This window comes from Hippocampus guttulatus, chromosome 5 (genome assembly GCF_054856545.1).
Source record: "Hippocampus guttulatus isolate MCC_2025c chromosome 5, RoL_Hgut_1.0, whole genome shotgun sequence".
NCBI lineage: Eukaryota > Metazoa > Chordata > Actinopteri > Syngnathiformes > Syngnathidae > Hippocampus > Hippocampus guttulatus.
In genome coordinates this window covers 2119297-2144635 of record NC_141265.1, presented here as the reverse complement: position 1 = coordinate 2144635, position 25339 = coordinate 2119297, and the positions used below count along the sequence as shown (strand labels likewise).

The window sequence follows — 25339 nt, the reverse complement described above, 5'->3', positions numbered from 1 at the left end:
TGTATGTGGCACTGTACATGCATTGAAGATGATAAATTGAGATGCTGTCTTGGCAGGTTTTGCCGCCGGCAACGCTACCGATTCCAAAAAATACATTAAATATATCTCCACTCTTTCAGTTGGTGAAAGCCTAATGGACTCTTTCCATCCATGTTCAACTGAACACGGTGACTGGCTTATTGCTGACGTCTGCTTCCACTTGCATTCCCATCCTCGGTATTCACCACCATCATCATACACCCCATCCCTTTACTATTGTCTCATTAAAACATCAGAAAGGCAGGGGCTCCAGAAGGAGGATTTGGTCGGGGTCGTCGACCAAGTGACCCCCCCCCCCGAGGACTTAACCCATCCCGTCCCTCCTCACTGCTACATAATGGATGAAGGACAGACATTGGAAGGGAGGAAGAATACAGGAGCAGGGCCCTTATTACCTTGTGATTCATTTTTAATGAGGTAAACAGGTCTTTGCAGGTCACATGCGAGCTCACACACACACACACACACACACACACATACACACACACACACACACACTCGTGGCTGGTGGTGTATTTTCACCAGCGCCTTATTACTGCCCACTTTGACATCCTCGATGGCTGCAGGGGCTCCATATCATAATTGGGTCGCACTGTCATTGAGAGATGGCGTCGCACCTCTCTTCGTCTGTACTCCAGCTTTTACGCCACAATTATAACTAGCCAAGAAAGACTTCTTTTAGATGCTGCAGGCAAACCTTGCCTAGTTTTCATCAGCCTATCAATGGAGTCACAGATTTCATCCTCGCGAAGCTTGCATGTTTTCTAAGAAAGTGGGGCCTTTGAAAGATGACGGAATGCACACCTTTTGGCGTGTAAGTTGTACGATTACACAAAAATTGCACGTGAAAAAAAATAATAAAACATTATGGAAGGGTTGTGCAAACCAAGGAAGAGACCAATAAATGTAATTTTGGATCTCCATAAATGTGCAGATCCAGGACGTTTATAGTCGACCTTCCAGTTCCAGTCAAACTGCATGAATTGTTTCAAGTGACGTGGTAAGTCTAAGTATCAGTTGTTTATCTTTATGCTAATATTTTCTTGGTTATAACAAAACCGTTTTCAAAAACTTTCATGAGAAACATTGTTTAAAAAAAAAATACCTCACACATTACATACTTCCTTTAAACACTCCCCTGTAGACTAGTTGCATGAAGATACACAAAAACAGTTAATGCTCTGTGTTAGGGAGGGGCCAGCCGGGCAGCCTCCTCAGCCAGGGTGCTCTGCACCTCACACCTGAAACTCGTCAGCTCATCACCCACCTGTTGCCTATCTGCTCGTTCGGACTGGTACAAATTGACGCACAGACCATTCCTCAGTGCAAGTTCGTGCCGTCACCACGCCGGTGGACTCTGTTGCCATCTCCTGCAGCTTTTTGTTCCTTGTGTGGACATTTCCTTGTGGACTCCTCGTGCTTCTTCCTGAGTGACTTTGCGAAGACTCTTAAATAAACTACGCCAAGCGTTGGCTTCCACGATACCTGCCTGTTGTCGTGCTATTGGGGTCACATCCAAACCCTAACACTCTGATGATGTGAATGATGGCAGATCAAGTTCCAAAAAGGATTCTACAAGACATACACTTTTTTTCCATGGTGGATTTGTGGAATGAACAGACCTGAATAACGTAGACGTCTTTAAAGCAAAACAAGGCAAATGCAGGATGTTCATCTGTAAAACAGTTGAACGTGCTGTTGATCTAAATTGGGATGATATCTGCACTTTCATTCAATGTTGTGAATGTCTACGTCTGTTGAATGACACTTGAAAAATTGAAAGCTGTTGGGCTTTATTGGAACAGAAATGGGTTCTTTCAAGAATTTCGATGACTAGCGTGGTGCACGTTCCGGGGCTGTCATGGGAAATCAAACCTTCTCAGGACTGTATAGGTGAAAATCTGTGTACAGGTACGCTTCCATAAACAGGGAGGTGGAGAACTCCCACAGCAATTCCCTCTTAGGCTTTGCAAGGCTGTGAAGGAGGGAGGGAGGGAGGGAGAGTGGTGGTGGTGGGGGGGTGGGGGGGGAGACAGAGAGAGAGAGCGAGGAAGGTGAGAAGAGGAACAGATGGTGTGATGCAGGCACTCTACACTGACACTCTTTTAAAACAGGTGCTCTCCATAGACAGCTTTCAAGCCATCATCTCATCTAAATGATATCATTATAGCCAGAATTCATGAAACACGATACTTCGCCCAGAGTATAGATACCCTCCTTCTCCCTTGGGGGGAGTTGGGTCGAAAATGAATTCAGTGCCCCTTAAGTCATTAAATGCTTTTTTTTTTTGTTTTGTTTATTACCCAAAAGCTGCGCTTCGTATGTGTCATTGTGCTGTATATAGGATTAGAGGGGATCTTTTCTGCCTGACTGGCTACATCAGCTCTCTGCAACAAGATGAGGATCATTTCCCCTGGTGAGAAAAGCTCTACTCATCCAAGATGGAACCTTCATCACATACACGCGCGGGCACACACACACACACACACAGACGTTCAGTACGGATCATCAGTCACATAGCACCAGCATTTATCAACATGTGCTGCATTTGTCAGTGGAAATGATAAAAGCCAGTTGGAAGAACATTTGTTTTTATAGCTTCAAATTGACATGCGGCACTGACAAGTTACACACACAAGAGAACAAGATGACAGGAACAATAACCCCCTTTCCGATTTTAGATGGCATTTAGATGGCAGATGACATGGCACATATTATAACACTTTATGAAGTGTAGACAGCAATATAAACAAATGTTGGTCATTTGTTCATCTGCACTTTACGTTTATACATTAAAACAATTGAATTTCTTATTAAGGTCCCTTTTTTTTTTTTTTTTATGAGCTGCCATTGAACACGGACGGCATGGACAGTCGCAGCACGGGAGGCAAAAGACGCACTGAGTCCGTCCAACATTGAAAAAATGTCGACCAAACCAGCCCGCACGAGGTATAAAACCTTGCGCAGGTTTTTCCAAACGAGGAATGTGTAGAGTAAAACTACATGTTACACATTGATAGTCGAGCCAATTTGTCACAAACTAAAAGGTAGGGTGAAAGTTTAAAGGGATCGCCCGGCCGGGATGGCCCATTTTTCACTCCAAAAAAATATTAGCTTGCATTTTCAATTTGATCAGTTTCTTTTGTAGAAATCGGGAAAAAAGTAACTGCACTCTTAGCACTCTTAAAATATAGTGCTTATTATTATATGAACACAATGTGTTCCGCGAGGATTTTCGTATGCTAAATTGCTAAAAGGTCATTACAGTCTATATTCAATTTCAATCAATAAGGGTTATTTTAACTTTTATTTTTTTCCAAGTCCACTTCCAGGGGCTACGCCCAGCACCACTTATCCCAAAAGGAGGCCCGCTAAATGGCCGCACTTGGCTGAAGGGTCAGCATCCATCCATCCATTTTCTGCACGCATATCCTCAATAGGTCCTACTCTGAAATCTTGCCAAGCTGACCCGAGGGGCTTGTCAAGCAGATGCATATCTCAAATTGACGCTTTCAAAAGGGCCACATGCACCGCAACGTCGAGCTGCATCTCTGGCCGGATCGGATTAACATTTGACCGGCTACAGTTGCATGAATGGCCGGCGACCGTGACATAGAGATCCAATAAGAGGGCGGCCGCGATGCAAAGATTTAATTATCTGGCTATCTATGATTTCCTGTCATCGTGTTTTTACCTCAGCAAGAGTTTGGCAATTTGGTTATTCAGTCTATCATGTCATTGACAACGTCTTTGATTAATTGAATTGCATGTCATAAAACAAAGTAAAATGTCTGCTTAACAAAATGTGTTCATCTTACATACGTGAGCATGAGAAATGTCAGTTCAGAGAATTATTTGTAGATCTGCAGTCAGTAGTTACTCCGGAGTCAAATTCAATTCCAGTCAAATTAACAGGGCCATGTTTTGGTGGGATTGGGCAAAAAAAAAAACAAATGTCACCTTTTCTTTTTAGTCCAGTAAATCTTTCGTTACTTTGTCTCAGGGAAAGCTCTACCCCCTCTTGAATTGAGCTGATGCTGTCTCATTGCAGTCACTGCTCTCACATCCTTAAACACTATGCTAATGTTGGGTGTGCATTCACTCTTATCTCACTTTCTATTGGCTCGCCGCTACAATTAGCAGCTAATGGACCACAGACACCCACCCCCTATCGTCCGTCTCTATCCCTCTCTCTCTCTCTCTCTCACCCCCCCCCCCCCAGCCTTGAGGCATCCCGTTTCAGCTCTTTTGCTTTCAGTCACAATGCTGTGAAGAGGGTGAATGGGTGGGGGGCGTTAAAGAGAGCAGTAAGTGGGAGTAGAGTCTGACTGCAGAGGGTCCACTCTGAGCGAAAGGGAATTCTCTCCTTCTTTGCTCTCTCTTTCTTTCTCATTGAGACGCACACTCTCTCACTCTCTCACCCACTTTCTCTCTCTCTCTCTCTCTCTCTCTCTCCCTTCACTGGCTGCACAACATCAGCCGACTCTCTTGGTAGACTCCAGTAAACACTCAAAGAGAGGAGAGAGAAGCAAGATGATGACAAAGCTGTCAGTGCTCTGAGAGGTGCAGACTGCTGATAACAGGCTTGGCTGATAAGCTGTTCACTACTGCTTGGGCAAAGATTCACAAATCAGTGAAGAGTGGGTGTTGTGCAGAAGGTAAGTTGTCTTCTTTACCTGTATGGACAAAAAGCCGAATTGGTTGACTTATTGGATTTATTCGCAAAGTTGACACATCGCACTGCTTTGACCACAAACTCTGTTTATCATCACTTCAGTGAAGGTTAATATTAAAACATTACTCTCAATCCTTGTCTGTTTTTTTTTAAATGAATTATTCAGCTTCCTTGCTTCCTTTATGAGTAAGTAATTTGTCTTATGTGCAATGGTGTAGTTAGCAGAGCTGTTTGGTTCCAATATTACCAAAATAGGAGGAGATTGCATATTCTGTCGATGGCCAGCTAATTGGCTGCTTGTTTGGACGATCGGGTCGCCATGACTGATGCCAGAGGCCAGAGAGGAATGTTGAATGAAATCTTTTGCAAAATGAGACTTCAGTCATCCATTTTTATGTTATAGCCAATCGAGATTCTAGCCGCACACACCTGGGTGTTAACTTTTTACTGATCAACTTTTTTCATCTTGTCACATCGTCAAAACCAATTTCAAGGGTGATGTCTTTGAAAACGTATGAACAAGCTACGGTGTTAATGGAGTACATGAGCTGATCTCAAGGTTGGGGAAATATTCGAGAGTGCCGCTGTAGGTGTGGTGTTCGCGTGTGAGTGTGGGAGTGTGCCCAAGTGTGTTGTCCAGAGTACGTCCAGATGTGTACTTTATGGTACATGGCAGCAGACAGTGGGCTTGTGTTACCCAGGAAACAGACAGCTGCTTTACATTAGATGCTGTCGGTTGGTTCCACTCTCAGATCTCCAGCATAGACAGTGCGGGCTGTAAACTGCCACCTTCATAGGCGCACACACACACACACACACACACACACACACACACACACACACACACACACACACACACACACACACACACACACACAGTCACACACAATCACTGACTGTTCTTTCAGTGTGATTCTCTCTCTCCAATTCCAGCATCAGCATCATTTCTTAGTGACTTCAGTCCCATAGAAAGAACGCTTATTTGAATTTGTGAACCAACTATAGGGATGTGCCAGTAGATATCAGTTGGGTTAATTGTATGCATCAGGTTTTAGTGTGTGTTTTTTTTTTTTTTAATGTTGTACATTTTGAGACTTAAGAAAATATTCTGCATACATTTGCAGAGGAGTGTCCACTGTGGTCAGAAAGACTCGTAAGATGATTCTGAATGCTAATGTGGGTGCAAATAGGGATATTGTACCATAGCTGACAAGGAATGAAGTGGCTGGTTGTCGGCAACATATATTTGCAAACGAACTTTACATTTCACAATTACATGGCTATCATGTCTAGTGAACATACTATGCAATGTCGTCGTTTATGTTTCATTTGTCTGCATACATTTTCTGTGTGTTTTATAGTACGTAGGTTTAGTTTTAGTATCAGTATCTGGAATCCAACATTGCAGATGAAAAGTACGTTGTAAAAACACTTGTATTATAGCTTCTACTGTTCCGGAGCTCTTTGCGAAAAATCTGAGTAAAGGTAAGAGAGTTAAAAGTGTGAGCCTCCTAATAATAGGAGGGGGGGGAAGTGATGGAAGAGACCCACAGGATAGCAGAGCTTTGTGTTTTGCATGCTAATTATGTATGATGAGGAGCTCCAAATACAAGAAAGGAGCATGTCAGTGTTCATCAGCTACAAATCAAAGTCCCAGTGAAGCTTTAGTACAATTCATCTGATGCTTCTTTTGTAACTTTACAACATTATTTTTTTAGCAACATTGTCGTGGGACCGTGCTCACATAGGGATAAATTCAGTCGAGCATATGCGCTATCCATTCATAGGTGGTCTTTTAGGATTGTTTGGCTACACATGTGAGTAGCCGCTGTCAGACAATGACACTCAGCATAACCTTGAGTGGGAAATGGGCCTTTGTTTGTACAGCTGTTGGCTCCCTATGCCCGGTGCCCGACAAAGCTCTATGAAAGGGCGGTTTTAACCCCACTTAGCTCCTTGACTGGTGATGGAGCACAAACAGTAATTGTAGATATTCATGAACACTCACGATCGGAACGACTCAGGAGTGATGAGGTTGGATCAGCCCCGTGAAGAAAAAACATTGACTTGCATATACGGTACATTCAGCAGCATTCTTTGAAATAGAACCTAACTTGATGTGATTTCTGGTGAGGTTGTTTGCATAATTTCACCTGGACGATACTGTTGCTTTAAATATGACCACCTGTGGGCCAGATGTCGCCATAGAACATGGATACCACAAGATCCAAACGACAGTAAACTTGAGATGAAATGTACATATAGTGGAACTTCTGTTATTTGTGTTTTTGGTAGAATTGTACAGTGAGATCATAGCGATTTTACAGAGGTTCAATGTAAGGAAATGTGCTTGATCGATTACAAGTTGAGTATCTGCTGTCCTCAGTGTAGACCTCAAAAATAAATATTTTTCTGTACTACAGAAAACTGGGAAATTAGAAGACACCAGAAGCGGAGTGGAATGCTCCTCCGGAGATTTGTATTTTTTTAAGGCTCTAAAGGACAATAGACGCCGTGAAAGTATGTCATGATGTTATATAAATATATTATTTCTTTTAATTACAAAACAGTATGCATTGACATATTAAAAAAAATGCTCAGTAGTGTCAAAAATATCTTCTTGGTAAGCAGGACAATTCACAGATTACCGATTCATAAACCCGGGCTCATTTAAGAGTAGCCTATAACTATCATTTAAATCTGTCTCGATTTGGGATATAACTACTTTTCCAGAGCAACACAGATTAGCCCCTGCCATCCAAAAAATGCATCTCTGTGTTTAAACCATCCCAGATGGCTTGTAATGTACCTCTGATGCTATTGTGTCAAGTAAAAAGAGAAGAATCCTTGAAACACTGGTATTCAGGATTGCTTTGTGTTGGTCAGCCCACCATTGGTTGCGGCCAACAGATGAACACATATGTTAGACTCTTCACTGTGACACTGTGCCTCCACTGGTGACCTCACACATTAGAATGTCTACTCTACACCATTGGGGTCTTGGAAAAGGATGAGGCTTCTTTTGAAATGGGCAAAGAACTTCAATTGGGGGAAAAAAATGTTTAAAAAAAAAAAAAGAAGAAGAAAAAAGCCAAATGGTAGCCAATGAGCAGCTGACCTGAGACACTAGGGTCATTAAGACTCATACAAGTGTCTGAATGCATGACACTCCCAATTGGGACACGCAACACGCTTTGGGCTTTCATCACTGACAAGGACTAACAGATGTCCCAGTTGCACTGCCAACTCACTCATCGGCTTTCTAGAGGAAGGAGAATTACTCCCGCTGTCTAGTTTGAATGGAAGTATTGAACAAGTATTAAATATAACATGCTAAAACGGAACCCCCCCCCCCATCAAGTCCTTCTCGCGTCCATATCCTAACTTTATTATAGTCTATATCACAAGTGTCAAAGTCAAGGCCCAAAATCTGGCCCACCACATCATTTTGTGTGGCCCGCGAAAGCAAATCAAACATGGCAACTTCCATGATGCTTGCTAAAATACGTACCAGAAATTCACATTTTCATATGTAATAAACAAGAGAGACATTGGAAGTGTTTTCATGTTGCCAAACACCTCATTACAGTAACTTAAACAATAGTTGAATAAACTGTTATTCTTGACTTTTTTATATGATTTCAGTCATAATGGCCCTCCAAGGGAAATGGTAACTACAATGTGGCATGCGACGAAAATGGGTTTGACACCCCTGGGTCTACGTTGAGTGCGGCATTTTCTTTTGCAGAGTTTAAAATTGTTCTTTAGGTAAGCAGTGAGGTCGGCGAGTGTATTATGAGATGGGATCTCTCAGCGTGTCAGCTATACCACAGGATCTTTTTACGCAAATCGATACTATATCGGGTCCCCTTGCCACTCACGCCCTATAGACACTCGTCTGAGCTTAAAACCTCCTAAATCTTTCAATTAGGCAAAATAACTTCTCTGAGATTAATGCAGCTCATTATTATGCGGAGGAATGCCCACTGGTACATTCTAACAAGTCCTTCAAGATCAATTTATGTCATAAGCTTGTTACAATAGGCAGCGAGGTACAAGCCAGATTTTTATTGTCATGAATGTAGTGCAACGTGAAATCTTGGGAGAAGGAGTGGGCAGAACAAAGATCAGACCAATTACAAGGCTTTTGGACAAAACAGCAGGTGGATGTGTAAAAGCTACACACAAGGCTGCCAAGCCTGCGCCCCACACAGGGGATAGACTAATAAAGCGGGATCCCGTAATGCTAAAAAGCTGATGAACAATGACTTGCATCCAACCTCTCCATCTGGACCCAGCAAGAACAGAAGCGGATGACGGAGTCACTGCAGGGGAAGAGCCATAAAGAATATTGATGGGCCGCACAGCAAGAAGTCATCCAAATAACAATAGAACACAAAACGGGATTGAGCTCTGATTGCTGCACGGTTGACCTGGTGAGCGCTGCCATCCACTTCACATCCTTTGCCTCCATATCTTTCTGTCAAAGTCGAAAATTGCTTTCGCTTGGAGAAATAGTTTTTGGGGATGCTATCAGGCATGTTAACCGAAGCTCTCTGTCACTCCAGCAGCTCCGCAAGGCCGATTAGGGCCCAGTCTTGACAGTGACTTTCCATAAAGCGCATGGCATTTCAGTTTCCGGCGGATTCAGGTCTTATCAGCTATGAACACACGAACCCCCACTACTCCCTTCTGATCTGTGTCATCACCCAATGGGGTCAGAGCTGAGAGCCGATGAGTTCAATGGGATCTGTCGACACCATTCCCTCCCAAATCATCATTTATTTGGCCTCATAAGAGGAAACATGACAGTAAACTTATTTTACTTTCTGCCTCCAGTCAGATATTAAAGATGAAAAGACAATGATGGAGCTCATCACTATTGGAAACCATGACCACTTTGAATGATTTCATTTTTCTCTGTATTATTGGAGAGACAATCAGTAAGTTAGCTGTAACTATTCCTTATCTTCCCAGTTCATTTCCTTTTCGTGGAATCTGTACACAGTCGTATTCTCCAGCAATGCATCACTTTGTCCGTCAGCATACCAGTTATCTCTTTGATGCCGCTCTCAATGGTTCTTGTAGTTCAGCACAACAGCGACAGCCACATCTGTCATAACAGCCAGAAAGGGAAAATGGCGTGTGCTCTCCAGAGCGTGCGGTGATAAAATGTTAAAAACCTTTTCTGAGAAGCAGCATAAAACTCAGCCATCAATCCCGATGGAGCAGTCGACTCAAGCAATAGTTCTCGTCCTGGAAATTAATTTCTGGGTTTGATTATCATAACTCACAGTTACAGTGCTGTCCTCAGCAACTCACTATCTCTCCAGCTATGACCTTGGTGGAGATGCAGGATCCAAATCAATACTCACCTGCTTTAGCTTTCTTTCACTTTCCAGACACATTGACTGTGGTCATTGTATTTATCAGACAATAAGTCGGTTTTTTTGGGGGGGAGGGGGGGGGCATGCTTTTAAGTTATGATTGGAGGCAGTAACGTGTTCGATGATTCAAGAGTCTGTAGTTGGGACTCTTTCCCATCACTGCATGATGTCATCTCAAGGTGAAAGGAAGGAGCTCCAGGCAATAATCCCACATTTAGTCATGACCGTGGCCCAGATTTGAATTCTCTACCATTGAAGGAAACTGAGTTATTGTCATGGGTGACCTACAAGACAAGGGGAGCTTGATAAAGGCTTGAGAAATCCATTCATCCATCCATCCATCCATTTTCTGACCCGCTTATCCTCACAAGGGTCGCGGTGCCTATCCCAGCTGTCTTCGGGCAGTAGGCAGGGGACACCCTGAACTGGTTGCCAACCAATAGCAGGGCACATATGGACGAACAAACATCCACACTCACACTCACATTTAGGGACAATTTTGAGTGTTCCATCAGCCTGCCATGCATGTTTTTGGAATGTGGCAGGAAACTGGAGTACCCGGAGAAAACCCACGCAGCCGCAGGGAGAACATGTAAACTCCACACAAAAAGGTCGGAACCGGAATCGAACCCTGCACCTCTGCATTGTGAGGCCGACGTGCAAGCCAGTCCACCACCGGGCTGCCGGCTTGAGGAATTAAAAGAAAAAATGCAACCGATCAAATCTTTTTCTGATACATCCTGGAAGTTGGGTTGTTGTTGTTTATAGTTACTGAATATTTCAAGCATTGACCCACCACTTAGGTTGGGTCGCTCTATTATTCAGTTTGTTTGTTGTCCAGATATCAGATGTGCAGTCTTGCGTAGCTACTGATAGTTTGTAAATGTATTTTATTTTTGTTTTTCAGAAAACAGCCTTTGAAAATAACAAGGCTCCATTTTTAACTGACAGATATGACAATATATTTTATGACTGTGGTTGTTTTTTTGTTTTTTAAATTTGCTATGCAAGAGTCAAAAATATTAGACACAGCACTGGCATGATGCAGTACAGTTGTGCGTACATTGCAATGTACAACCACAATAATAAATCCATTGTTAATCTCTCTGACAGTAGAAAAATTAACTCAAAACTCAACTTTATTCTCTTTAAAAAGACTAATCATCAATATGAATAATGGAATCGATCTCATTAGTTCCTGCAAGAGATCTTCACGTTGTAGCTGCCCATTTTGTCTACTGCAGAAGGCCTGTAGAACAATATCTGTTTCATAACTTATCTTGGATATGTCTCACGAAATGTACTAATATCAATGTGTGAACATGTGGGACGGACCGCGTTTGAGACAAATCCTGATTTATGCTTGTATTATGAATACAGATCTTCTTGACAGCGAGAATACAAATATGTCTCCTCGAGATGTAGCCGCAAATGATATGTAAGATTGCTCCTGAGAATTTTGGACTTGAGGCAATGGCTCGTGTCTGGAGTCACAATGGCCGGGCTTTGCTGTTTCCTTCCTATCTCATCACCTGGTCTCTGCAAAATTGATTTTGTACTTTTTCTTTAAACTCTTCTCACACCCATCAAACATACCGGTACTTCACCCTATTTTCACATTCTTTGCACCAAATATGTTTTTCTCAGTCTCTTTACATTGATGATTTTCTGCATGTACTGCAGTACCTAGCAGCTAGTAGGTGAATAAAAATAACCATGTTTCTCAGAATCTGTAGAAGTTTGTTTCAACTATTTCTGAATAAAGCGTTATCCTGCAGCCAGATTTTTCCACCCAGCTGCACTAGCCTGTCGGGGTTGCCTTGTTTAGGGGTCCATGTGGAGAGCAGCCAGCCTTCAAAGTGAGAAAGCCAACCACCCAACCCGAACTAAAGCCTGAGCTGCAACTCAAAGCAATTTTTTGGGGGGCCATTTAGTTGATCTTATCCCAAGTTTAAGATGCTTAGATTTTTCTGTGTTAGTGAGCACAAGTGACGCAGTGTGTGAGCGATTGAGACGCTGAGAGGATTTTTTTTTGCCCCCGTGTCCGTTTTGTCATCACTCCCAGCAGTAGGCTACATGATCACATTTACAGTTTAACCAACATGGAGGCGCTCATCTCTATCCGTCTAATCGTGAGACTGGTGGGTTAAGCCATGGGATCTTTCCTCACCGAGCTCATCTGTCACCTTGTCTAGTCTCACGTAGAGACAAGAAGACTGAGCATGTCTCCCTGGAACAGTGCCTGTTGTATCCTTATACATACTGGCTGCCATAATATCCCCATGTTTTTGTTTTGCTTTGTCCTCATAGGACAGCATAAAGCTGAAGCACATACACACACACACACACACACACACACACACACACACACACATTTTAAAGAAAACAAAGGTCGCGGGGGGTGCTGGAGCCTATCCCAGCCGTCTTCAGGCAGTAGGCGGGGACACCCCGAAATGTTTGCCAGCCAATCGCAGGGCACACATAGACTGCAACCATCTGCGCTCACACTCACACCTCGGGACAATTTAGAGTGTTCCATTAACCCCCCATGCATGTTTTTGGAATGTGGGAGGAAACCAAAATACCCGAAGAAACCCTTCGCAGGTGCGGGGAGAACATGCAAACCCAGGAAGCTGGAATCGAACCCTGCACCTCTGCACTGTGAGGCCGACATGATAACCCGTCAATACTGCGCCGGCCAGGGTAGAGAATGAAATGCCTGTCGCCCGCTGGATTGCCGAGCATGGCAAAGAATCATAAGCCAAATTCCTGAACACGCTAAACGAGGCTTGCACCTCAAGATGAGGTAGTTTGTATGCTCGAGTGAACTTGCGCTGTCTATGAATATAGAGCCCTTTGTTTAAAACTTTGGAAAGCACACCCAAAAAACTGCTTTGGGAAAAGCCAGCACCAATTGTCGCCGACTGTCTGAAATGACTGGCTCCAAGTCTGTCTGGAGATCATTCAGAAGCTTAAAAATTGCTGGGTGTGTCAAATTAATAGAACAGTGTCCACATCTGTTTGTAAACTGCACTTCGGCGTGAATGTGAGTGTGAAGAATAGTTCTTTGCGTGCATGTACGGTTTATTGGCAACCAGTGCCTAGACTGGTATTGCCCACCTCCTACCCATCCGTAGTCTGCTGTTAAAGGCCTTCTCTCACCTTGACCCTTCAGACCGAATGGGAAATATCACTTGGCCCCATGTGTCTCGTGCCTGTTTATTTTTGGGGGAACTACACGGGGGTTTCTTTCATGCAGAGAAGAGGAGAGTGTCCTCCAACAGAAAAAAAAAGTTTGAACAATCCCAGTCAATCAAGTGATTGAGTGGTTGTGCTAAAACTTAGACCTCAGTGCCCATAGACCTGCAATTATTATTGCATCCTACATTGTTTATTTCACCATGCTGTTTGTGTGTAAATTGTTTTGTGTTTGTGTGTGTGTGTGTGTGTGAGTGTGCAAGAGTTGTAGTAAATCCATTTTCGTTGCTGATTGGCTGTTACGCCGCAATATCACTTTGATGTCAAATTTTCCAATGCAAGCGAATGAGCGAGTTAGCGATTTTGCAGGTGCTTGTCCTCACTGGCGTCACGTCAAATGTATCATCACGGATTTGCACCCATTCACACGGAACACGAATAACGTTGACTTTATGTGTAATTGCATGGCGAAAACCACTCAACCCGGCACGTTAAAGACGAGCAACATTGACGTTGAATATATTTATGAGGCCAGGATTTGATTCAAACCCACGACCTCTTCCCCGTGAGGTGGACGTACTCATGTATATGCCATATATATGCCTGTGAAGTGGACGTGTGATGGAGAAAGACAAACTTAATATTATCATGTTTCAAAGTTTCATTTCAGTATATGCTTGGTTGACCTCGAACGCTATATTCTCACAATTTGTACACAGTGGAGCACACAGAAAAAAAAGGGCCAACTTGAGCTGAAGGAAGCCAGGGCCTCATTAACCGATAAGACAGGCAGGAAGGTGCAACTTTGGGAGGGCAGCATGACCAGGTGTCCTTCAGTTTGTTACAGTGTCACAATTCATGTGAAATCTACCCATCATATTAACAAGGTATCCATTGTTTGCACCGGAAGATGTTTTGGCCTCCAGGTGTCCACTGAGGGGCATATTGGTGGGTTGGACTGAGAAGCGCGACATGCAAATGAGGAGGAATGTTTTTCTGATATGTTACTTGTATTTTGCATATCCTGTGAATAAAAAGTGGTCGGCGGGGGTGCGAAGGTGGGGTTTCGATCTGAGAGGAAATTCGCCCCCTTTGCTGATCAGCAAAAGACAATCTGTTCCTGAGTTGAGTCGAGTCTTTTCATTCAAAGTTCAAGATGTTTGGGTGAATTCCTTGACAACGTGCCATTGGCTGCACATCCACCTCACAGTGCAGAAGTCGTGGGTTTGAATATGGCCTTGGCCTTCCTGTGACTTTGCATCATCTTTCCCTGCCTGTGTCGGGTTTCCCCGGGTATTCTGGTTTCCTCCCACATTCTAAAAACATGGATGGTTGGTTAATTGAATGCTCTAAATTGTCCCTCAGTATGATTGTGAGTGCAAATGGTTATTTGTCTGTATGTGCCCTGCGATTGGCTGGCAACCAGTTCAAGGTGTACCTTGTCTAGTGTCTGATGACAGCTTGGATAGGATCGAAGAATGGATGGATGATGGATATATATCAGTAGCGGCGGTGGGTTTGGACACGGGCCTTCAGTGGGTATTTTGTGATCTAATCCACCTCTTAATAACGTCATAACGTCACAATATCTACCCCTCCTCAAAAAAAGGCACAATGTAGCTATACATTCACCACACTGCAGAGCGTGTTACTAAATTGTTCCTTAAAACACGCAGATTCACGGACAAAAGTATGAATAGTGTCCCTTCCGAGCACTCTTACCTGCACACATCAATATGAAAGAGGCCAATGTGTGGCAGTAAAGAAGAGTGTTTCACGTATTTGCGGATGTGAACAAAAGAAAAAAAAAACACTGTTGCCTTTATCTTTCAATACACCACGTCAAGAATTCCAACCCATTACAGTATAATTTAGTACTGTACTTCACAATCAATTTTCATCAACACGAAAACTTTAAAAGCATAAATCATATCATGCTCACCAGAGATGCTAATGCAGAAGCTTCGACCTGAAGATGTTGCCTCAAAGATAGCTCCTCTGAAAATGCTCCTCCCCCAAAAATCTGGATTGAATACAAGCCATTGGTTGAAATAACCTCATAAAGTCCCGGGTTTTTTTTTTTTAAGTACGCCTTAAAAGTGAATTTTCAATCATAGTACAATATTGTCCTCCATCCTAAATCAAGCTTAGAGCTGAACCAATCAGAAGCGATAGTAGGTGAACCAATAGGAAGATGCAGAAACTCATTTGATTTTAGTGGTGTGTGTATATGTGTGGTCGACGCATGCACTCGAGATTCCGAAGGCGTTGAATGGAACAATATGTGCATGGCAACTCATCGAAGCTGAAATTTGACTGGACCAAAAAAAAATATGAACCCACAGTTGACTGGAAGCCGCGCAGCCAAGACATATGCAATTAAATGAAGATAAAAGACTGCTGCAAATTAATTATTTCCACCTCATTTAGGTTGTAAATGTAGGCCGGTGTTTTTGATAGTGTTTGCACATGCAGAGAAGGCCTTGAAAGCCCCCACGGAATCTATGTACAGGTATATAAAGTAAATAAATCACACACACGGTTTTAACAAGCATGAGAACAAATGCACGAGCTCAGCATTTTTTTTTTCCATCAGACCTTTTAAACAAATCATGTCTCAAAGAGGTTTGGTAAAAGGTAATGAGAATCATGTTACACAACTCAAAGAAGGACCCGGTGGTTGCCGGGAAGGCTATTTAGGAATGCTGAATTGCTATTTTCCAGGTAACAATCAAGTTGCAGACCGGTGTGCTTTACAGGCAGCCCACCGATGGTTGAGCCAATATACTCAGTCAGCTTTCATCTGCGGCGGAAAGAGCAGCCTGCTCACCACCATGCAGGTGTTTTAGAGCCCTTCAAGGCTTCTTGGTTTATGTCAACATAGTCAAAAGAATTCACACACACCATCGTCGGTATATTGGGGGCACTGGAGGGAATGGGAAAAGCACTGTATGTGTACTCCCTCGAAATACAGGCTTGAGGAAAAAAATATAGGAAGTGCGTATTTTTGTGATTTGAGAAGAAAAAGAAATAGAGGGAAATTCATTCAACCGTCTCCCAGTGTATTTGGCCCGAAATGAACACCATTAAGAAGTCAAATCATAGTGAATAGAAAAATGTGTTCTGCTACTTATTTGGAGGGGAACAAAAAAACATTTGAATGGGAATTTTTATTTTCGATCTAAAACTCATGATTACATCATGCACAAATTAATGAACCAATCTCAATATAGCTTGACTGGTCAACAAAACGATCACAAATTCATAAATTGGTTAAATCTTGCTAATGATTTGTTGTTCCTTGGAATTGAATTGTCTTTAATCATTTGGGCCTCTGAGTGCTCTGACATGTTGTTGTTACCCGTTAATAAACGAGACAAACACGACCAATGCATTTCTTTGCCCTTGATCATTCGCTTTGAGTGAAATGCCACATGTACAGAGCTGACAAGTTCATTTAACTGAGCCGTGCCGTATCGAATTGAATCGTAATCCCACTGAATGGAATTAAATGAAATTGTTCCACTTTGAAATGTACCGTCTTTGAATCATGTTGCACCATATGTTTTGCGATACGTATCGAATTGAGTTTTATTTTGGAAAGACGAACACGCCAATACTTAAGTTACAATATTATGCCCGAGTAATTTGTGACTACTAAAAGAAGCACAATAAGCGGGCTCAAATTTGGGTGTGCATGGTAAAACATTGTCATCTCACTGAAAATGAAACAAAAATGCACTTTGTGGTTGCTCTTTTCTTCTTCACTGCATGTGTCTGAACAGGCACTAGATTGGCATTTCAAGTCGCAAAGTTAGTTAGTTAGTTAGTTAGTTCCGCCCGCTCCTATTTGGAACATTGGGCGACGAGCCTCCTCCATTTGTTCCGGTCACTGGCGACCGCAAAAATCGCAAGTCGCAAAAATAGTCGATAAATATATATTGCTGCCATTGGGCAGAATCCTCACATCTTCAAAACCAACACTTTTCAGGGAATAAAAAAAAATATATATTGGGCATAGAAGGTTTCCGCCCGACAGTGACCATGTGTACGTAGGCCAGATACGATTATGCTTCTATTCATACCGTTTATTCCACATGCAGTATGCAACAGGTATGTATGGAGTTCAATATTGTTTAGCCATAATGTTCAAGAAAAGAGTCAATCAAATCCCTCTCCTTTCCTTCGCCTCTGTTTTGATTGTCTTTGATGAAAGGTTTCAAAAGAAGAATTGGAACACCTTCAGCATATCGAGTCCACTCTTGGTGCCCGTGGAAGTTCATCATGGGGATGAAAGGCCTCATCTTGGGCTGCGCGATTGTGGCCGTGGTCCTCCAGCCCTCTGCCGCCGGCCTGGTAAAGAAGGTCATTCGTCATCGCAGAGAGGCTCTCATGCCTAAGAAGAACCACGAGAACCACACCCTGCCAAACCCTGACCAACCAGTTGTCTTCAACCACGTCTACAACATCAACGTTCCCTCCACATCCCTGTGTTCCGTAGACCTCGAGTCACCTGGCGGCACCGTGCCCAATCACAAGAATAGCCCACTGGACATGCGGAATACTGAGCACATGGAGCACACGGTGGATGGTGACAATCAGATCGTCTTTACGCACCGCATTAATATCCCCAAGCAGGCGTGTGGCTGCAACAACCAGCTACCTGATATAAAAGAAATCCTAAACAGGCTTGAGATGCTGGAGTCAGAACTTTCCAGTCTGAGAGAACAGTGTGGCAGTGGCGCAGGTTGCTGCGGATCTCAAGTTACCGGTAGGTTAACATGACACACTGTATGCGGGGTTTGCTGTCGTGCGTGTGATATAAATAGGTCTATGTTCAAAGAATTGTTCAAAGGCGCGCTTGAAGAGAAGGCAAAGAAAATCCATCACCACTGTTCCGACAACATCTCGAAACGTGTTATCTTGTAGAGTCATCGAAAACAAACTCTCACTGCAGATGTACAAATCAAAAGCTCAGTGGCAAACCTTTAAATGTAAATTATGTCTCACTATTCTTCAGTGCTGTCTACTGGCAAAACAAGAAAATGTGATCCATAATTTGTGCCAGAGTGTGCTTTGAACCAACACATTTAAAAAAAAAATAATGCAAGTATATGTTATGAATAATAACTATGATATTCATTCTACTCATGTGGTCCTTGGCGGCTACCCGGTGCCCACAGGCACCATGTTGGTGACCCCTGCTCCTCAAAATGATGTACTTCTGCACAACCTAAAATACTTAGTTTTGGTTGATAGTGTTGGAGGAGTACGAATTGAACTTTAATTTTGGTTGGCGGTTGCAGTGACGGAGAGCTGAGCTGCTGCACTGTGAGAGCTATGACTGAGCTGCATCTGCAGTAGACTACAACCATCCATCCATCCATCCATCCATTTTCTGAACCGCTTGATCCTCACTAGGGTCGCGGGGGGTGCTGGAGCCTATCCCAGCCGTCTTTGGGCAGTAGGCAGGGGACACCCTGAATCAGTTGCCAGCCAATCGCAGGGCACACAGAGACGAACAACCATCCACGCCTCACACATTAATGAAAATTCAAATGTTAACAGAGCCCTTGTCATGGATGGTCTTTGTCTTTTGCAGAGATTGTTGCTCCATCTGAACCATCGGCTACTAGTGTCTTAGTTTGATTGAGCTTCAATGCAAGGGTATTTGCTAATGAAGTCAATGAAAACAAAACAATAATTTGTAAGATTGCGATCCAATCCAATCCCATCCAATCTTTGCGTGAGTTGCATTTGCTAGTGTGTTCAAAATCTGCTTCATATGTCTTTCTGCCTATTTCTCATCTATCAGGAGAAGTCTCCACAAAGCCTTACTGCAATGGCCATGGGAACTGGAGCGCTGACACCTGCAGCTGCGTATGTGAGCCAGGATGGAAAGGCCCCAACTGCACAGAACCCGAATGCCCCAATGACTGCCAGGACCAGGGCCGTTGTGTGGATGGGAAATGTGAATGCTTTGAAGGCTTCAGTGGTGATGACTGCAGCACTGAGCTTTGCCTGCTGGATTGCGGTGATTACGGTCACTGTGTTGACGGGGCTTGCCTGTGCGAGGAGGGCTTCTTTGGTGAGGATTGCTCTCAGACAAACTGCCTCAACAACTGTTTGAGTCGCGGACGTTGTGTTGAGGACGAGTGTGTCTGCGATGAGCCGTGGACGGGCTATGACTGCTCTGAGCTCATCTGTCCAAACGACTGCTACGACCGTGGACGCTGCGACAACGGCACTTGCTTCTGCGAGGACGGCTTCACCGGAGAAGACTGTGGCGAACTCACTTGTCCTGCCAACTGTAACAACCGTGGCATGTGTGTGAACGGACTGTGTGTGTGTCAGAGCGGCTACAGTGGAGAGGATTGCTCGAAGCTCACCTGTCCCCAAAACTGCAATGAGCGAGGCCATTGCTTCAACGGCAAATGCATCTGTGACCCAGGATTCGAGGGGGACGATTGCTCTGTTCTGTCTTGCCCTGAAAACTGCAGCAACAAAGGCCAGTGCATAAACGGAGAATGTCTATGTGATGACGGATACCAAGGCGAGGACTGTAGTGAGCTCTCCTGCCCCAACAACTGCCAAGATCATGGACGCTGTGTTACCGGCCAATGCATATGTGATAAAGGGTTCACTGGTGAGGACTGCAGCATCAAGACCTGTCCGAAAGACTGCATGGGACGTGGGGAGTGTGTGGATGGCAAGTGTGTGTGTTTTGCTGGTTTCACCGGTAAAGGCTGTGGTGAACTGACCTGCCCCAATGACTGTCTCGGCCGTGGCCACTGTGTGAACGGCCAGTGCGTTTGTCACAAGGGTTTCACTGGTGAGGACTGCAGTGAGAAGACGTGTCCTAAAAACTGTCTGGACAGAGGATATTGCGATGACGGCATCTGTGTATGCTACGAAGGCTTCAGTGGGCTCGACTGCTCCATCCTCACCTGCCCTGGGGACTGCCAGAACCAGGGGCGCTGCGAAGATGGAGTGTGTGTCTGCAATGAGGGTTTCATTGGTGAAGACTGCTCTGCGGGTAAGGACAATACAGGAATTGGGCCATGACTTCGCCTTTCAGACATCGCTGTGCCTCGTAAAGTGGTTGCAATGCATTCTCAATAAAGATCTAAATGGTGTTAACCTTAAACAGAATTATTTAAAAATGCAACCATGTATAGATGTGGATTGTACACTAATTCCAGTGCTTGACTAGCTATCCATCTTGGGAGACAAACTAAAATGATGATTCTTGTGAACAAATCCAATTGTATTTATACTTGCTTATTTCTCCCTTAACCTTTTAAAAATGTTAATGTGTCCAAAAATCATTTAACCCTTTCATGCTGTAACCAGATAACACGATAAGCTGTCTATCATGACAGTCATGTCAGTCATGACAGACAAACTATCATGACAGTCACACACTGACTACTGAGCAAACTAAATTTCATGTGATCATCTGCAGCCAGTGATGGCCAAGCGGGCGTGTCCTAACTCATTGACATGTTGAACTGGGTGTGTCTTAACCTCCATGGCAGAGGCTCCGTCGAACCCCTGAGACCGATTCACCGAACCCAGGTTAAGAACCACTGCTCTAATCACATGAGGAGTCAAATGGCTTAGTTTCCAGAACAGACTTCCTCCCAGCCTGAAAATCTGGAAACAAATACAATGACGTTTTCTTTTGGTCAGAAGAAAGCAAAGAATAGCCATGGTTAAATTGGAAAGACACAATAAAATATTATGCCCATCCTATTTGTAAGTGCACAAATAATAGAAATACAAACTTTTGTGATCATGGGTTACTTGGTTTTTGACAGTTCCCATTTTTATGCATGTGAGGTACTTTCTCTGTTTGTCCACAGTTTCACCTCCAAAGGACCTAACTGTGCAAGAAGTCACACCTGAGACAGTGGATCTGTCTTGGGAGAATGAGATGCGTGTGACAGAGTACCTCATCACCTACATTCCCACAGCCGACGGAGGCTTGGAACTGGATGCGCGGGTCCCAGGGGACCAGAAGAAGGCCACGATTAGAGAGCTCGAACCGGGCATTGAGTACCTGATCAGCGTCTATGCCATTCTCAACAACAAGAGGAGCATTCCTGTTACCGCAAGGGTGGCAACACGTATGAGAGTTTCAGTTCACGTGTGACTATAAAACAGTTTCAAGCCTATTAAAAGGGTTATAAATGAACCTTTTCTAACTATCCCAGACCTTCCTGAGCCTGAGGGACTGAAGTTCAAGGCAGTGCGTGAGACATCTGTGGAGGTACAGTGGGACCCCCTGGACATCCCCTTTGATGGCTGGAACCTCATCTTCAGAAACACCGTGAGTCTTGCTGACACATCGTCGCTTTATTCCAGTGCGGGGTTGATTTCCAAACGCTGTTGCAGCCTCTGTTATTGTATTGTTTGTTGTTGTTGTTTTGTTTGTTTGTTTTGAATGCTGCGAATCGTGTACAATCCAAAATCAACTCATAATTCCACCCTGCGTTAGGGTGAGCGGACTAACAATGAAACACAGCATGGAGACTCACTGCATAAGAAACCAAATTTGAAATTGTCTTCGTATTTAATATGTTTTGCCACATGCCCGAAGAGGCGTTTTTAAAACACTACCACTCAAATCAGTTCAAAGTCTATTCAATGTGGTTTCATGCCTTGTCACTCATCGTGTAGTCCTACTCTACGCGGACCTTCGTGCAGTTACAGTAGGATTGATTTCCAATTGGTTACCATAGGTGTGGAAAGAAATGGTTGTCTGAATGATTCCTGCAGTGGAGGATATGCCTCATGTTGGCATAATAATAATGGCAATCAATTCAGATTGTGGATATATTGGATCATCAAATCTATATGACATATTATTATAAGGGTTGTAAGGATCTTCTTCCTGATAAAAGGGAGGGCTACAAAGTTGTTGTTTTTTCTGCACTCAGTGGTGTTTTTTGGTTCTGGCAGAAAGAGGAAGATGGTGAGATTCTGAGCTCCCTTGGCCGACCAGACACCACCTTTGAGCAGTCTGGCTTGGGCCCTGGCCAGGAGTACGAAGTCAAACTGGAGGTAGTGAAGAACAAGAAGCGTGGTCCACCTGCTTCCAAGAATGTTGTCACAAGTAAGTGTGTCACATGCTGCAAGCTACTACTGCTACTACTATGATGATGATGATGCTGAATGGGCTTCGTATGTGCCACCCTATTTATATGTTTTGACTATTGCACATCGTTTTGGTTTTTTTTTTGTTATGCTAAAAATATTCTAAACCTATTTAGCTATTTTCAGCAGTAAAAAGTTATGTTGTCATTAATTAATTTGATAACTTCATTATTTACCATGTACAGTTAACACCTTTAAAAACAAATTTTGCCACTCACTGTCGACTGTAAATGACATCACGTGCTCAGGGCTCAGGTAACGACCAATCAGGGCTAAACTTGGAAACGTCACGTGTGCCGTTCGCAGGTTGAGCCGTGATTGGTTTCAGTCGACAGCTGGTGGAAAAATGCATTTATAAAGTTGTTAATTGTACCTGAAAAATAATGAAGTTATCAAATTCATGATTGACAAAATATTCATCTTGCACTGCTCAAAATGGCTGAATACGTTTAGTATCCCGTTAATACTGTATATTCTTAACAATACACAAGATTTCAATTTATGTCTTTGCAAATACATCTTTTAGGTCAGAGGAGATTGTTCTCGAGAAAGAGAGAGAGAGATGGATCGGGGGTGTCTGTGGTCCAAGAAAGTGCCTTGCTTTTCGGAGAACCGTGGACTCTCCAGAGTTAATCCAAACAAAATGACTTTAAATCAGATTCAAGCAATATCTAATTTGCTTGAGACAATACCACCTTCTTAAAAGAGTTCAGCGAGACTCAAATAGGAGACCGAAAGCATATCACAGTCATGTTATCAAGACAGCTGGGAAGCGGTTTAAGCGATGAGGAAAAAAAATGCGCAATCTGTTACCTTGGAATGCAAAAACAGAACCTGAGTCATTCAGACTATCATGGATAATTAAGTGCTTGACTTGTCAAGCGTGTCAGATGAATTCAATAATCGCATTGTTCAGAGGCCGAGCAAAAGGAAATGCTGATTTGCGTCTTCATGAGAGTGAATTTGTGATGAGACCTTTTTTTGTTTCGATAGTTTGAAAGCATGCTGATGACAATTTTAGCTGTCACAGTTTTAACTGTCACAAAATTGTAATTTCACCTTCTGCCTATCTAATTTCCGAATGCATCTCTGGAGCAATACTTCAAGATGAAAGCCATTTTATGCACACATATAGCACATACATGCCATACATCAGCAAAAGATAGATTATGCGCTTCCTTGTGTCATTCAGGCTCCCATAACATGCTGAGAGCTTTAAATGTGTCACATAAACCCTGACGCTTCCGCTTCCCATTTCACGCCAGCTACCATGTTGAGAATGTACCAGTCAGCCACAAAGTAAGGCTTAGAGGTATACCCACCCGCCTGTCTGTCCAAAGAATGGTCTTGTGACTCCCAAATGAGTCACAAACAGCCTGTGCTCAGCTCAAATGTGTGTTATCACACTTGCACAGAGGGATGTCTTTCTTAAAGTTGCCTGTGTGTGACACATTGATTGAAGCCCTGGCGAAAAGGTGTCCATCACGGGGCTTTGACTTGTATCATGTTTAAATGACCTCATAAATGCAAAAGCGTGTCTGCAACTGCATTTCTGAAATCGATATAAAATGCATACCACTCTAGTTTAAATGGATACATTCGTATCTTGCGCGAGAGGTAATTGGTGTGTGCTGTGTGACAAATTTGAAGACAATCAGAGACGTGCAATTATCTTGTAGAACGGTGGTTTGATTGTTTTTACAATCAATATTTTTTTCTATACGCAAAACTATACAGTGAGTTGATGTTACAGCAATACACACATTTACATGATACTTAACTGTGTGTGTGTGTGTGCGTGTTTGTGTGTGTGTGTGTGTGTGTGCGTGCGTGCGTGTGTGTGTGTGTGTGTTGAGGGGAAGAACCAAATTTTGAACCATTTAGGAAAATAACGGCTTGCAAATATTTGTATTCAGTTGATTTGTGAGACAGTACCTTTTTCTCCACTTAGCATCTCTCTGAAAATTCACCGTTTTATTTTGTTTCCAATGTGTGACTAAATCTCCAAACATATTTGTTTTGAGACTGTTCCATCAATACAGTATGTGTTAACTAAGCAAAATTAAAGTTGATGCTGATTGCTCCGCGCTGACGAAATTAAAAATCGAATTGAATATATGAATAAAATAAAGTGGCCAATAACCCATCAGCAGTGAGCAAAGTACACAGCCCAAGCACTTAAAAGATAGCGTCTGCGATGTTCAAGCTGTGAGCAAGATTTGAATATAGCTTCACTTCACTCGCCCTCACCCCACTTTTGCATCTTGGACCAAAGTTTCGGCCCTCATGAACATGCGGGCAACATGCAGCCAATTTGCACTGTGTACAAGTAGACGTTAACCACGGCTGCTACGTTGGGAGCATGGCTTTTTCATGTTGGAAAGGCGCCAAACAGGAAGTGTTACTGGTTTGATGTTGTTTTTCGGAATGAACAATCATTTTAAAATATAAGAGGGATCATTTTAACGACCCGGTGAGTATGACAAATTTGGCCACGGTTTACTTGGACCTTTGTTTGTCCCGAGGGCTGTCTAATTCCTTCTGTTTTACTTTAGATGTGCAATAATCAGCGCAAGGTAACAGAAAAACAGACAAACTGAGTGTGCATGTGAGTGGATATGTATGGCGGGCACGGAAAAATGTTTGAAACATTTTTTAAGTCACACCTTTTGTGCTACAGTTGCTGGTTGGCCAGTTTCTCGAAGCCGTGACAAGTCTAGAAATGATTGTTAAAAATTAAATTTGAGGCATAAGATGGGGCCAGATTTTTCAAGAGGCCATTTTAATAATACCATATTCTACGGTCAGGTTGTGCAGACACGCTTAACAAATTTGACAAAGGTTTAAGTCAAAATAAAGATCCTCATGGTCAAATGTTGCT

The 25339-nt window shown here is 43.2% G+C and overlaps 1 protein-coding gene across 2 annotated transcripts in view; it reads left to right on the top strand.

Moving 5' to 3' along the window:
- Positions 1-4416: 4416 nt before the first annotated feature.
- tncb (tenascin Cb) overlaps positions 4417-25339 on the top strand; it is a 47249-nt gene continuing 26326 nt past the window's right edge. For both annotated transcript variants that reach the window (XM_086112011.1, XM_086112012.1), the window contains exons 1-6: positions 4417-4697; positions 17516-18070; positions 19115-20335; positions 21165-21428; positions 21516-21631; positions 22264-22417. In XM_086112011.1, the coding sequence (XP_085968137.1) occupies positions 17584-18070; positions 19115-20335; positions 21165-21428; positions 21516-21631; positions 22264-22417 (2242 nt within the window). In that variant the 5' untranslated portion in view covers positions 4417-4697; positions 17516-17583. The remainder of the gene's footprint in view (positions 4698-17515; positions 18071-19114; positions 20336-21164; positions 21429-21515; positions 21632-22263; positions 22418-25339) is intronic.